This window comes from Mastigoproctus giganteus, chromosome 13 (assembly GCF_048544385.1).
Source record: "Mastigoproctus giganteus isolate SK-2022 chromosome 13, ASM4854438v1, whole genome shotgun sequence".
Taxonomy (NCBI): domain Eukaryota; kingdom Metazoa; phylum Arthropoda; class Arachnida; order Uropygi; family Thelyphonidae; genus Mastigoproctus; species Mastigoproctus giganteus.
The window spans coordinates 137,093,742-137,108,173 of NC_143587.1; the positions used below are offsets into that span (position 1 = coordinate 137,093,742).

At 37.7% G+C, this 14,432-nt stretch overlaps 1 protein-coding gene across 1 annotated transcript in view; it reads left to right on the top strand.

Annotated features, from left to right (window-relative positions):
- RnpS1 (RNA-binding protein S1) overlaps positions 1-1,724 on the top strand; it is a 119,264-nt gene extending 117,540 nt beyond the window's left edge. Inside the window, exon 7 of the mRNA XM_090387005.1 lies at positions 1,465-1,724. Coding sequence (XP_090243131.1) covers positions 1,465-1,576 — 112 coding nt within the window. The 3' untranslated portion in view covers positions 1,577-1,724. The remainder of the gene's footprint in view (positions 1-1,464) is intronic.
- The last annotated feature ends 12,708 nt before the right edge of the window (positions 1,725-14,432 follow it).

Consider the following 14,432-nt stretch of genomic DNA (forward strand, 5'->3'; position numbering starts at 1 on the left):
CCAGTATTAATATTCAAACTAACAAATTATAGAAAAGTCATGGGAGCATAACAAGAACTGATATTTAGGATTTGTTGATCTTGTAAAAGCATATGACAGAAGTATATGGAAATGTTTTAAAAAATATGGTATCAAGGATAATCTTTCATACCATATTTTTTGCAATTATAAATTAGTCTTCAAATTTGTATGAAAGTGGAAAATCTGAATTGAAGACTGAAAGAAACACGGGTGAATGGTTTAAGGTTATACTTGGAATTGGGCAGGACTGTGTTATCACCACTTTCTTTTATAATTTTCATCGACCATTTAATAAAAGCATGTTAACTTGCTGGTACAATTTATGTGGGAGATGTAAAAATTTAGTCATTATTATATGCCAATGAAATTGTGCTCTAAATAGTTGTCTGTAAGATCTCAAAGAATCTCTAGATAAACTAAATATAAAAGTATCATGAAGAATACAAAAATAGTTTTTTTATCCTTTTGTTTTCTGGACTCTTTATGTCATAAGTTATGATATATGTGTTTACTTCTTTGATTTTTAATAAATGTTTATCTTTTAATATCTTAATTTCAGTTGTTTTTTTTTAACGTAGCATTAATGACTAGCATTTGTGCACCATTGTTGTTACGTTAACTGGTGATTTATTGTTTAAAAAAGTTGTTGCATATAGTTAAATACATACATATAGTTTTTTTAAGAGAATGCTTTATAGATACTCTGTTAAAAATGTTTTATGTAATAATAGGTTACTTAGAATTAGTTGGAGTAATTCACAAAAGATAGCATGATGCATTATAGTCAACTTTGGCACAATCATGGAACATAAATATTTTGATTAGCTGATGCTGTGTAGTCTTCTGATTTTAGATTTCTAAAAGTTGGCAGGTATGCATACGTAATTACTTTTCCATGAAGGATGATTTCATACTCATCTTGGGGCATTAAATCAACTCTTCAGGGTCCCAGTGCGCTGGGAAGTGTTTGCAAGTATGTATGTTTTAAATTTGTGAGACCTGAAGCTCATGGAAACATGCAGAAACATTCCCCCACATGGCATGTGTGGGAAATGTTTCTGAGTGTTTCTGTGTATGCCCATCATACAAATTTGAAATGAATTCTGAGCTTAACAATTTGTCACCTTTATAAAACCAAAATATTTGTGTAATTTTGTGGTCAAACAATTTCTTACAATCATAGGGGTATCCCATGACTCATGGTAGTGTGTTGCATTATACAATATTGTATAGCAGAGGTTTGCCAAGTAGCAGCCCCAGAGATCAAAGAAATTGCTGGATTATAATTGTAATATCACTTAATTATAACTGCAATATTTTACATCTGCTGAATTGATGTTCTAGTTAGATTAACTATTGAATAATATTTTTCTATTGAAAAAAAGAACTGAGTGCATTAAGATGGTTTATAATAATTATGATAACTTTTCTTTTTGATTGTAGATCACCAATAAGATACCGTTCTCCGCGAAGACGGTCCCGGACCAGATCAAAATCACGTTCTCCAGTTCGAAGAAGACATGGCAGAAGATCCAGTTCCAGTTCATCTCGTTAAAATAACTTTTCATAACATTAATGAGGAGAAGGGGGGGAAAAATAGCTCGTGAGAGAGGATTGTCATAAGGCATTTTTAGTGCTGTGAGGAAAAGTTTCTGATATGTATACATCTACCAATGAAGAATAAAATTTCTGGTATACAGATATTGTGAAGAAGTTGGTAGTAATTTTTTTTTTTTTTTTACTGTATACTTCATTTTTATAATTGAAATATATGGCCATGTAAGTTTTACAGTTCTTGATTTATTAATTCCATGCTTAGAGGGAATGCCATTCAAAAACCTAATTTGTATTTAAAAGCTGTACATTTTGCCATTAGTCACTGTAGCAGCTGAATCAAAATTCAAAAGAACCCTGTTTCCCCCAAATGAATTTCTTGATTTTTAGGATGCTACTTTACATGGTGATGACAGCTGACAGAATTGCTACCAAATTTTGCAAAGGCAATAGAGTCCTACGTCAGGTCGGTTTTCAGAAATTATGGTTTGCAGGTTAGGTGCAATTTCAGTTTTTCAATGTAAATAATTTAATACCATTATACCAAAAATTAATATATTAATTCATAAAGTAACCCACTGGCACATGACAGTAAGACGAAACAAATGGCCATCAGTCCCCAGCAGCTTTCACCCCCCCCCCCCCCCCCCACCTACGGCAGCGAGAGTATCAGAGTAGAAGCAGAGGGTGCTAAGAATCTCTGGGTACGACCAGGCTGCCATGCACGGAAACTGAACTTGGCTTGTTACAACGTAAGATCGCTCATCGGTGAAGACAGGATACTAGAGCTGGAAAAGGAATTAGAAAATGTGAATTGGAATATCATCGGTTTGGCTGAAACAAGAAGAAATGAATCACTTATAAGTTTATCAAGTGGAAATCTGCTGTACACCAATGGAAACAGTGAAAGGAGTGAAGGTGGAGTTGGGTTTCTGGTCCATAAAGATATAAAAAATAACATTTTGGAATTCAAAAGTACATCACCAAGGGTGTCAAGACTGCTATTCAGGATTTTTAAGAGGTATAAGCTAAAGGTTATAATGATTTATGCACCAACATCGAGCCATGATGATGAAGAGGTTGAAGAAACGTACACAGAAATTGAGTCTTCTAGATGAACAGAAAATTCACTACACTATCATTATGGCAGACTTCAATGCTAAGGTTGGAAAAGAACAAAACAGTGCAGAAAGGGGAACTTCTAGGAAAATTTGGAATTGGTGAAAGAAATAAGGAGGTGAAAGACTTGTGGAATGTCAGTAATGAACACTTTTTTTCAAGAAAAGGGTGGACATGGAAAAGCCCAAATGGATTAACAATTCATGAAATCGACTTCATCCTCACTAACAGAAGATATATCGGGAATGATGTTACTGTCCTGAACAAGGTAAATGTTGGAAGTGATCACAGAATGGTAAGATGCACACTTGATATAGACGTAGGAAAGGAAAAAACTGACTCGAGTAAATAATATGGTCTTTGAGATAACAGAGAGGAGAAAAAAACTATATACTGGAACTTAAGAACAAGTTTGAGTTTCTGCAGACTGCTCAAGACCAAGATATCGACAAGGAATATTACAACTTTCTGAAAGTGATAAAGCCCAAGAAACCTATAGGTAAAAAGAAATCCAAAGAAGAAAAAATTAATCAAGAAACACTTGTCATAATGAACCAAAGATGACAAATGAAGAGCAAGAAAAACACTGACAAGGAGAAAATTGGGTATACTGAGTTATGCAAAGCCATTAGAAAGAGACTCAGAGAGGACATAAGAAAATTTAACACAAGAAAAGTAGAACAAGCATTAAGGGAAAACAAAGGATTTAAATGAGGAGTAATACAGAAAGACAAATGATATTGAAACTGAAGACTAGCAATGGTGTACTTATAAATAGCAGAAGACTACTACATAAAGAGTTATACAAGGAGCAACGGAATGATGCCGGTAGTGGGGAAGATGGATCGCAAATTAGTAACACATACAATATACCTGATATCCTACCTGATGAGGTACAACATGCATTGAAGAAAATGAAGAATAACAAAGCCCCAGGGGAAGATGAAGTTACTGTAGAGTTGTTAAAATTGGGAGGAAGAAACATGACACAAAAACTGGCCAGACTCTTCACAAAATGCATTAGAAAAGATGTGATGCCTAAGGAGTGGAATAATGCAATTAAACGTTTTGCTGCATAAGAAAGGAGATAAATCAGAAATTGGAAATTATAGACCAATTTGTTTGTTATCCCACATCTATAAGTTGTTCACAAGGGTTATTACTAACAGATTAGAAAGAATACTTGATGAGAATCAACTGAAAGAGCAAGCTGGCTTTAGGACAGGATTCTTAATGTAATGTTACAGTTATGGAGAAAGCAAATGAATATAAAACACCATTATGCCTGGCATTTGTGGATTATGAAAAGGCATTTGACTCCATACAGCATAAGGTAACGTTTCGGGCACTGGAAAGACAAAGCATCGATACCCCACACATTATGATTTTGAAAAAAATATATGAGTGCTACCTCCTTTATTAGACTAGACAAAGGCAGTAGGAAATTTAAAATTGAGAAAGGAGTTCGACAAGGAGACACAATATCTCCGAAGTTGTTTACTGCTGCTCTTGAGGAAGCTTTCAGAATATTAGACTGGTTGCAGAAAGGAGTCAATGTGAATGGAGAGTACCTAAACCATTTACGATTTGCAGATGACATTGGCCATAAGCCACGATCCCAAAGAATTAGAGGAAAATCTTAATCAGTTATGCAGAGTTAATAAAGATTTTGGACTACAAAAGGAATATGGCTAAAACAAAAAAAGTATGCCACAGAAAGGGATATAATGATTGAAGGAGCAGTAATTGAAAAGGTGGAGTCATATACTTATCTGGGATAAGTCATTAGCTGTAATAATGATAAATGGCTGGAAGTCAAGAGAACAATAAATTTTGGATGGATAGCATTCAGGAAATATAGTCACATACTGAGGAGCAATATCCCAATTTGTCTGAAACATAAAATAATGAACCAATGTATACTCTCCACCATGACTTTTGGAAGTGAAACTTGGTCACTCACCAAAACAATGGAAGAGAAGTTGAACTGCACAGCGAAAAATGGAACGAATTATATTGGAAATCACTGTTAGATAAGAAGAGAAACACATGGATTAGGCAGCTTTTTTTTTTTTTTTTATTTGGTTTTTAGGAGCATTAGCAACTAAGGCTATATTGCTCCGGGGATATGCGGTGGTCATTCCCTGACCTTTCCGCATCCTCTGTGTTTGGTGGTGACGGGATCGAACCCCGGTCTAATCAAGAAGCGTGTGTTACGCACTGCTGCTCCTTCCCACCTGGCCACGGAGGCGCCGATTAGGCAGCAAACTCAAGTAAAGGACATTCTTATCAAAACTAAAGAACCAAAATGGTCTTGGGCAGGGCACACATAGCTCGAAGACATGATGACAGATGGATTGAGAAAATAACAGAATGGTACCCAAGAGGAGCTAGAAGAAAACCTGGAAGACAACGACGGAGATGGACAGATGAAATACATGAGTTTGTGGGTAGTAAGTGGATGACCACTGCACAAAACAGAAGGAACTGGAAAGTTGCTGGAGAGGCCTTCATCCTGTAGTGGATTCAAAATGGCTGATAATGAACATTATTTACTAAATGTGTCCAAATTTTTTTAAATTTAAAATTATATTTTACTACCCGCTCCTAATATCGCATTACAATACATGAAAAGACATTTAAAATGAGATTGTAGACTTATTTTTTTTTTTTATTTTTATTTTTTTATTCCTGAATTGTGATGTTATATTATATCATATAATCAAAAGAAATATGTTATTTAATTTTGTACTAAATTTGTATTAAATTTGTACTGAGTGCTTCAGAATTAGAAGTTAAATTGACACTAAAAAATAATCATTCAGTGCAAAACTGAAAGAACATCAAAAGCGTTCCCAAAAATTGCAGATAAAAACACAATAATTTAGGATTACCTTCATTGCAGTAAATTCAAAATCACTGCGAAATTTAATATTGTCATGCATACAAGATTGTCCAAAAGAGATTAGACGGCACTTGAAAAGTTGCCTGTAAATCCTGCCACCAATGAATATGTGATGTACAGAAATTAGATCTTGCCACCAATGAATATGTGATGTACAGAAATTAGATCTTGCCACCAATGAATACGTGATGTACAGAAATTTTAATACAAATTTTCTTAATATGTAATTTCATTCATCCCCCTCCCCCAGTTACAAAATGCAGGTTGGGTTCATGTACGTGTTTAATACGATAGACCCACACAGGACTCTTAACTTTCATATTAAAAACATAGAATAAGACAAGCATTTTGGGTTGAGGGTTTTGATTAGTGTTCATTCTAAAATGTGTACAGCTTATATTTTTCTGCAAATTCAGCACTGAGAGATATTAGATCTAACTGGGAAAGTGGCAGCAGAAAATTAAAAAAAAACGATTCTTTGAAATGTTCTCTCACTTAATGTGCCTTAAACATGTAGTAGTAATGGAGACATATGGTGCAAGAAAGCAAGCTTACACCGATGAGCCAAAATATGACACACTTACCTAATATGTTGGTCCTCCATATGCAGCCTAAACAGCCCGTACCTGGCAAGGCATGGGTGCTATAAGATTTCTAAATGTGTCTTGTATCTGGTACCAACACTCAGCCCAGCAGATTCTCTAACTCCTGTAAGGTCTGTGGTTGAGACACCGCAGATCAGAGTTGCTGTTCCAACACAAACCACAGATGCTCAATGGGATTGATATCTGGGGAATTTTGAGGCCAGGAAAATGTCTCTTGGAAGACCTGGAAGTCTTCCTCGTGCTCCACGAACCAATCTCAAACAATCTGAGCGGTGTGGCATGGCGCATTATTCTGCTGAAAGATGGCACCACCATAGGGGAAAACCTTGCCGTGAAAGGGTGTACCTGGTCAGCAATGATGTTTAATAGGTGGTGATGTCAGAGTGCCTGCACATGGATGACTGGACCCAGGGTATCCCACCAGAACATTGCCCACAGCATGACACCACTGCCATTTGCTTGTTTTCATCCCACGGTGCATCCAGGTGCCATCACTTCCCCAGGTAAACGACGCACACGTACCTGGCCGTCCACGTGGTGCAACAGGAAACGTGATTCATCGGACCAGACGACCTTCCAATCACTCAAGGTCCAGTTTCGATGCTCATGTGCCCATTGAAGGCACTGTCACCGGTGAACCGTGGTTAGCATGGGCACTCAGAGCAGACTACGGCTACACAGCCCCATTTTCAACAGAGTTCGTTGTACTGTGTGTTGTGACACACTACTCCCGTCACCAGCATTCCAATTACCGACTTGTCGCCCTTCTGTTGCCACTTACCATTGGGGAGAGCCTTCGCTCACCTCAAGCATCGATGAGCCATGGTCTTCCAACACCTCACTATTGGTTCTTGGGTTCTCCTTGAACCACGGCTGACTGTGAGCACCTCGCCAGCTGAGACGTTTCGGATATGCTCTGACCCAGTCACCTGGCCATTACAATTTGGCCTTTGTCAAACTCATTTAAGTCCACTGCCTTTCCCATCTGAAGAATGAGTAACACTGATTAACAGAGCTCAGTATCAGGTGTTTTTTATACCGTGTCCCGAGCTGTAGTTTACCTGCAGTTGCTTCGAATGCATAAAGACTCGCTGGTTATAATGTTTTAGCTCATCGGTGTATGAGCTTATGTAGCATCAGCCTAAAAAAGAAGGAAAAAAAAAAAACCAATTTCAAGCATCCATTCCCTATTCCTCCTGTTTCTCCTGGAATTTATTCAAGCTTTCAACTTCCACAATGACAGATGGAAGTTTGTTCCAGCAATGAACCACCCACTGGCTAAAGGTAAATTTCAATACATCTATTCTACAACTGTCTTTTCTCAATTTGAATTTATGCTCCTTCAGGTTCATGATCTGAGCAAGTGGAAGAATCCCATCAGAATTCAGCGTGCACAACCAATTCAAGGCCTTATACACCTCAATCAGTTCACATCGCAGGTGCCTAGTCTCCAGCCGCTCCAATTTGCAGAACTTAAGCCTTTCTTGGTAAGAGGAAAGATTCATTCCCTTTGCCAATCTTGTTGCCCTTCTCTGTACATGCTCAAGCAACTCTACACCCTTCCTAAAATGAGGCCTCCAGACCTATACGTAGTACTCGAGGCATAGCCTGACCATTGCTTTATACAAAGAGACAATCACCTCATTTTCCCTAATAGCAAATTCCTGTATATCACTGACAATACACCATGACCTGCTCTGGCAGCCTGTCTGCATTGCTCATAAAACTTCATATCTGACTACACAATTACTCCCAGATCTTTTTTATTTTCTACCACACTAAGTGTAGTACCACACAGTTGATACATTTCTCTGGGATTGCTTCTATCAATATGCAGTACTTTGCATTTGTCAATGTTAAGCTTCAGTTGCCACTTCTCAGCCCATCTGCCCAGATTTTATAGATCCTGTTGCAGTAGCACACCACCATTACTGTCATTAACAACTGCCAACCTTTGTATCATCTGCAAACTTTGACATTAAGCCTGATATACCTTCATCGATATCATTGATAAATATACAAAACAACAGTGTGCCCAACACAACCCTGGTGGACTCCACTAATAGCATTAGTTCACAAAGAGCAGTGTCCATTGATTACCACTCTGTCTTCTCCCACTCAACCATCCTTTTATCCATTGTAGCAATTTATCCTTAATACCATACTGCTCCAAATTGTACAGTAGTCTTCCATGTGCAACAGTGTCAAAAGCTTCCCTAAAATCCAAGTACATGATATCAAAATTATTTTTTGCATCCAGTTCCTTTGTAACCACATCATAGTATCCAATCAAATTTGTCAGGCAAGCCTTTCCCTTAACAGACCCATGCTGTCTGAATTATTACTTCAGCAGTCTTGTCTGGATGATCATGCAATGCATCTTTAACCAGTGACTCCATTATTTTCCCCAGAACAGAAGTTAAAACTAACTGGTCTGTAATTACTCGTGTCTCCCTTAGATCTCCTTTGTGAATTAGGTTACATTTGCACATCTCCAGTCTGTAGGGACTTCTCCTGAGTCCAAGGATGCTCTCATAAATATGGCTAAAGGTTTGCTTAGTTCCTTTGCCACCTCCTTTAATATAACTAGATAGATACCAGATGCTTTTCTTATGTTTAACTTCAACAATTTCTCCTCCACTTTGCTCTCAGTTATTACAAAATCATTAAGCACCCTGTTACAGTTTCATAAAATTCTGGCATTTTCTCCCTTCATAACTACTCATGTGAATGTAGATGCAAAATACTCATTTAGATTATCAGCTATCTGAGCAGAATCATCATCAGTCGAACCATTGATATCAAGTTCACTAATCTGATTCAATCCCTTCCTTCTATAGTTTATATAAGTAAAGAAGTCCTTGCTGTTTTTCGTAGCATCCTTTGCCAAAATTTTCTCGTTATCTGCCTTCGATTGCCTAATCTCCTTTGTGACTTTTTTTTTTTTTTTATGAAAACCCCAAACAGAAAGGTATCAAAACCTATAGTACTTAGTACCGTGCATGGGTTGATGGAGAAGTATGGGGGGAGGGGATGCCGAAAACTTTGCTCTAGAGACTAAACATGGGTTTCACCACTTCAAGCCTCCAATAAGCAAAGTGGTGGTATTTCACCGGTTGATGAAAGTCATCTACCACCTACTTGATTACAGACTAGCTTATATCTGCCATAGGCTTCTGTGTCACCTGATAATTTATATGAATGCCATGCATTTTTCTTCTCTGCACCAACCTCATTAATTCATCTGACATCCATTTAGACCTAAACCTTGAACAGTATTTTTTAATCGGTATGAAAAGCCTAGTAGCTTCCATGATTAGTTCTTTGAATGCTTTCCACTTAGAATTTTCTGTTGGTAACACCATCAGTTTATCCCACTGTACAGAATTTAAAAACTGAGACTACTGTAGTCACCTTTACGGAAGCAAAAACCCTTTACTCCTGATGGTAATTATATCTTTAAGTAAATTCCACATAAGTACACTGTGATCACTGCCACCTAGTGGTTTCTTCATCTGCAAATTCTTTGTACACAAATAATCACTGCTGATAACCAGATCAAAAGTATTACCCTCTCTGGTTGCCTCTCGAACATGCTGCTGCAGAAAACAATCCAATAAATCCACAAAAGTCTTGCTAGTGTGCGAGTGACCAATTCACAAGTTCCATTCAATATCTGGGAAGTTAAAATCCCTCATTATAACAATTTGATTTACTGGCCCATTATATTTCTTTGTACAATTGTTCATTGTACTCATTAGAGTCATTAGGCCTATAACACTCTCCTATTCTCATTTTTGCTTTCCCAGTGCTTATGTCACACCAAACTGACTCAACATTGCACTCCCCATCTGTGTAAATCGGATGCACTTCCTTGTCATGTCAGATTTAATTTATCTGATTTAAAAAAATGAATAGTACAGTGTTTAGGATGGTCACCATCTTTCCATACCCTGAGAAAAAGGCCTGGGCTTTTATTTTATTTTTCTTTTATTGGCTTTTTTCACAAAATGTCTGAATTGTCAGTCATGGGCAAGGATTGCACGGTGTTATTTTATTTCCCAGAAACTTTTAGTTTCTCATCAAGCAAATAAGAAAAATGAGTTAAGAACATACTACAGGCATTTTCGGCTACTGGCACCTCATAGCATTAGTTGTTTTGCTGCTTAACATATTCCAATTGCCGACCGGGCTAGCCGGGTGGGTAAAGTGCCTGCCTGGCAACCCAAAGGTTGTGGGTTGGAATCCTGCCTCGGGCTTGGATCAGAATAGAAAATGCAAAAAACTTGGGAGGTGCAATATGGCCACAGAAGCCGATGCAGTGCCTCCATAGCCAGGTGGGCAGGAGCAGCACACTTCTTGATTAGACCAGGGTTCGAGCGCATGACCACCAAATACGGAGGATGTGGAAAGGTCAGGGAATGACTACCACATATCCCTGGAACAATATGGCCTCAGTTGCTAATGCTCCTAAAAACCAAATAACAAAAAGAAGCCGATACGCCAACAACTAACAAAAAAAAAAAAAAACGTTCCAAACTAACTAAGCAAATGGATTTCATTTGAGTAGTGAAATCCATTCTGGTAAAATTCATCCAATTCATGGGAATTGTTTTATATGCTATTTTAAATGAACAGGTGGTAACACTATGGCAATAAGCTCAAATAATAGATGTGTCAGAGTAGTAAACAATACAAGAACACTTAGTGTGAACTATGTGTACAATATCAGGAGAGCTGTCATTAAAATGAACGAGTTTTGAACTCCTGGTTCGACTAATGCCAAATGTTAAATGCAAATAATAAACCAACAGCACTTTCGGTTATTATTAGGAAACCTAAATATAATGGAGATTGCAATAAATGTTGAAAGTGTCCTTTTCAGATATAAGTACAAAAATTCTTTTCACTATGTTTATGAGACTTGATTTATTAATGACTTAATTTTTCCAGTATATGACAATTTTTAGTGTATACAGTATCACTCCCTTTATATAGTATGAAAGTTAAAAATGAAGGGATCAGTGTTCAAGTATGAACAGGTGCTCCACCTAGGAAAATGATCGTCTGCCTTCAGTGTAACAAAACTCTACTGGTAAGTGACTGAAAGCTAACATAACTGTTGACATCCTGGGGATAACTGGTACTATTACTGCTACTGTTTAGAAGTTAGAATCAAATTTCATAAATTTGTCACTAATAATCGACACTTGCAATTTGGGCTGCATTAATTTTTCATCACCTGTACTAGAGGCTACTTACCTTTCTATACAAACTAAAAACTTTTCAAGGTTTAAACGAAAATGGATGCCAGACAAACTGGCAGTTGAGTGGCAGAGAAGAAAAATACGTTTGATTATTATAAATTGTCAGGGGTACACAATCTTTCAGTAAGTACAAATTAGAGTGTAATCAAGTTTAGGCACGTTATGGCAGATTTTGAGAAATCTTTAACGAAGTGTGTGAAGAAAAGTAGCAAGGAACACGTTTTTCTTGTTAACACTAGGACAGGGATGAATCACATCATCCACCTTGATATGAATGATATAACTACTGATGAAAAATTGAATAAAAGTTTTACATCTAATAATGATTGAAAATTTAAATGATTTCATTATACATGTACTAACAAAGGAAGCTGGAATTAAAACTCGTGCAACTAAAAGTGAACAAAACATCTGAGACTAATGGAATCTACCTAATTATGGTAGATTCTGTAGTGCAGTCAAAGAGAGTAGACAAAGGGAGGGCGCTGACTCTCTTTAAAAAGTACAGCTGTCAGTTGCAGGCTCCGAAAAAAATGATAAGTGTTTGCCTTTTTATTTACATAGTTGTTATTTTATATTGTACTTAATACGTAGTCTTATAGTTACGCTGGTTATTTTTATTTTAATTTAGATAAACAGTTTTTGTAGATATACGTAATACATACGTAAAACCGTTATTTCTTCGAATCTTGCAGCCATTGATTTTGTATATACTGGTAGGGAATTAAAATTTTTTAATTGTGGTAGTTAGGTAGCTCTAACGTATAATTTAGAGTAATACGCTTCACTGTTTCTATTAGATGGCGTAGTATTGACATTTAATTAATTTAATTTATTGATTTTATTAATTTAAAGTATCATGCCCCAAACTAGAGCAGCAAAGCAACGGGCACAAAGTGGCAAGAGTGCTGTGACTCGGGGGAGAACTGAGGGGAGCGATTCTCCAACGCATCACAGCCTAAAAAAATGTGCAACTTGTGAAATGTTTGCCGACTCTCTGGAACGGAACATGACATTGCCATGGGGGATGTCTTGTTTGTGTGCGCAATGTAAGGAAATCAGGCGACAACTCAGTGTTGTTATGGGCCTATATGAGAGTTTGAAGGACAGGGTGGATGCCCTCGAAAGATCTAAATTGAGGGGCCCATCAGGCTCTCAGCTGCCCACATCAACGCCAGAGCTTGCACTTGGTCATCACGCGACACAGCGGCAACCCCCAAGGCAGAATGCGCTGGTCCCACAGGAACTACTAGTTGTTGGTGACTATTGTCAGGGAAACGGGAAACATGCTTTGTAAAAAGGATAGGTGGAACAGGACCAGGGTATGTCTGCCAGGGGCAAAGGTTGATGACGTTGTAGAGCGGATATCATCTTTTAAGGGCACAAAAGGTGATATAGTTGTACACGTTGGCACTAATGATATTAGGAGTAGGAGACCGGCAGAATTACTTAACAAGTACAGGTCACTATTGAACAAAAGCCAAGAATTAGGGTTGAATTTGAAAGTGTCTGCAATTCTGCCCAGACACGATAGAAGGGAGTATATGATGAGAGAGCCTTGTTGATCAATTCGGCCCTGGAAAGAATGTGCAAGGCTTAAGGAGTAGAATTTTTTTTCAGCCTGGACTGTACTTAACAGGAGAAACTGCTTCTATAGGGATGGGATACACTTAAATAGAAAGGGTGCAAGAATATTTGCTGATGCTATCGAGGCAGTGTTAGGTGGGTCGGAAAACTGATAGCTTGGGGGGATACAAGGACTAATAGTTTAACAGTAGCCGTAGGCAGAGGTGAAGGTGGTTCTTGCACAACTTCTATTAGAATAAGTAGCGACCTGGAGCGTGGGGTGTTGGGGGTTTCAGGGACGGATGGCAGTCATCCTGAAATAGGTGGGTATATGGGATGTGTCAGGGTAACTAAGAATAGCATTAGGAGCATGTATGTTGCATGTATACCAATGCTAGAAGTATAGTAAATAATTTTGATGAATTTGAAGTGTTGGTCAAGACATCAAAGGCGGATATTGTTGGGATAGCAGAGACGTGGTGTCACACAGATATAAGGAATGCTGAACTGTAATTTGGGGAGTACAATGAGTACAGAAAGGATAGAAAGGGAGGTGGTGTTATGCTGTTAATTAAGAAAAACAAAATCAAAAGAAGTGCATCCAGTTGATATAGATGAACAGTGCACTGTTGAGTCAGTTTGGTGTGACATAAGCACTGCGAAAGCAAAAATAAGAGTAGGAGTGTGTTATAGGCCGAATGAGTACAATGAACAATTGTACAGAGAAATAGAGTGGGCTAGTAAATCGGAATGTCTTATAATGGGGGATTTTAACTTCCCAGATATTGACTGGAACTTGTGGATTGGTCACTCACACACTAGTCAGGCTTTTGTGGATTTATTGGATGATTGTTTTCTGCAGCAGCATGTTCGAGAGGCAACCAGAGAAAGTAATACTCTTGATCTGGTTATCAGCGTGATCATTCGTGTATTAAGAATTTGCAGATAAAGGAACCACTAGGTGGCAGTGATCACAGTGTACTGATGTGGGATTTACTTAAAGATTTAATTACCATCGGGTAAAGGAAAGGGTTTTTGCTTCCGTAAAGGTGAGTACAGTGCTCTTCGACAGTTTTTAAATTCTGTACAGTGGGATCAACTAACGATGTTACCAACAGTAAATTCTAAGTGGGAAGCGTTCAAGGAATTAATCGTGGAAGCTACTATAAGTTTCATACCTATTAAGAAATATTGTTCAAGGTTTAGGCCTAAATGGTTATCTAATGAACTAATGAGACTCGTAATAGAGAAGAAAAATGCTTGGGATGCATATAAATTATCAAGCGACTCAGAAGCCTATGGCAGATATAAGCTAGTCTGTAATCAGGTGACAAAGGAGGTTAGGCAGGCGAAGGCAGATTACGAGAAATCCTTGGCAAAAGATGCAAAGAAAAA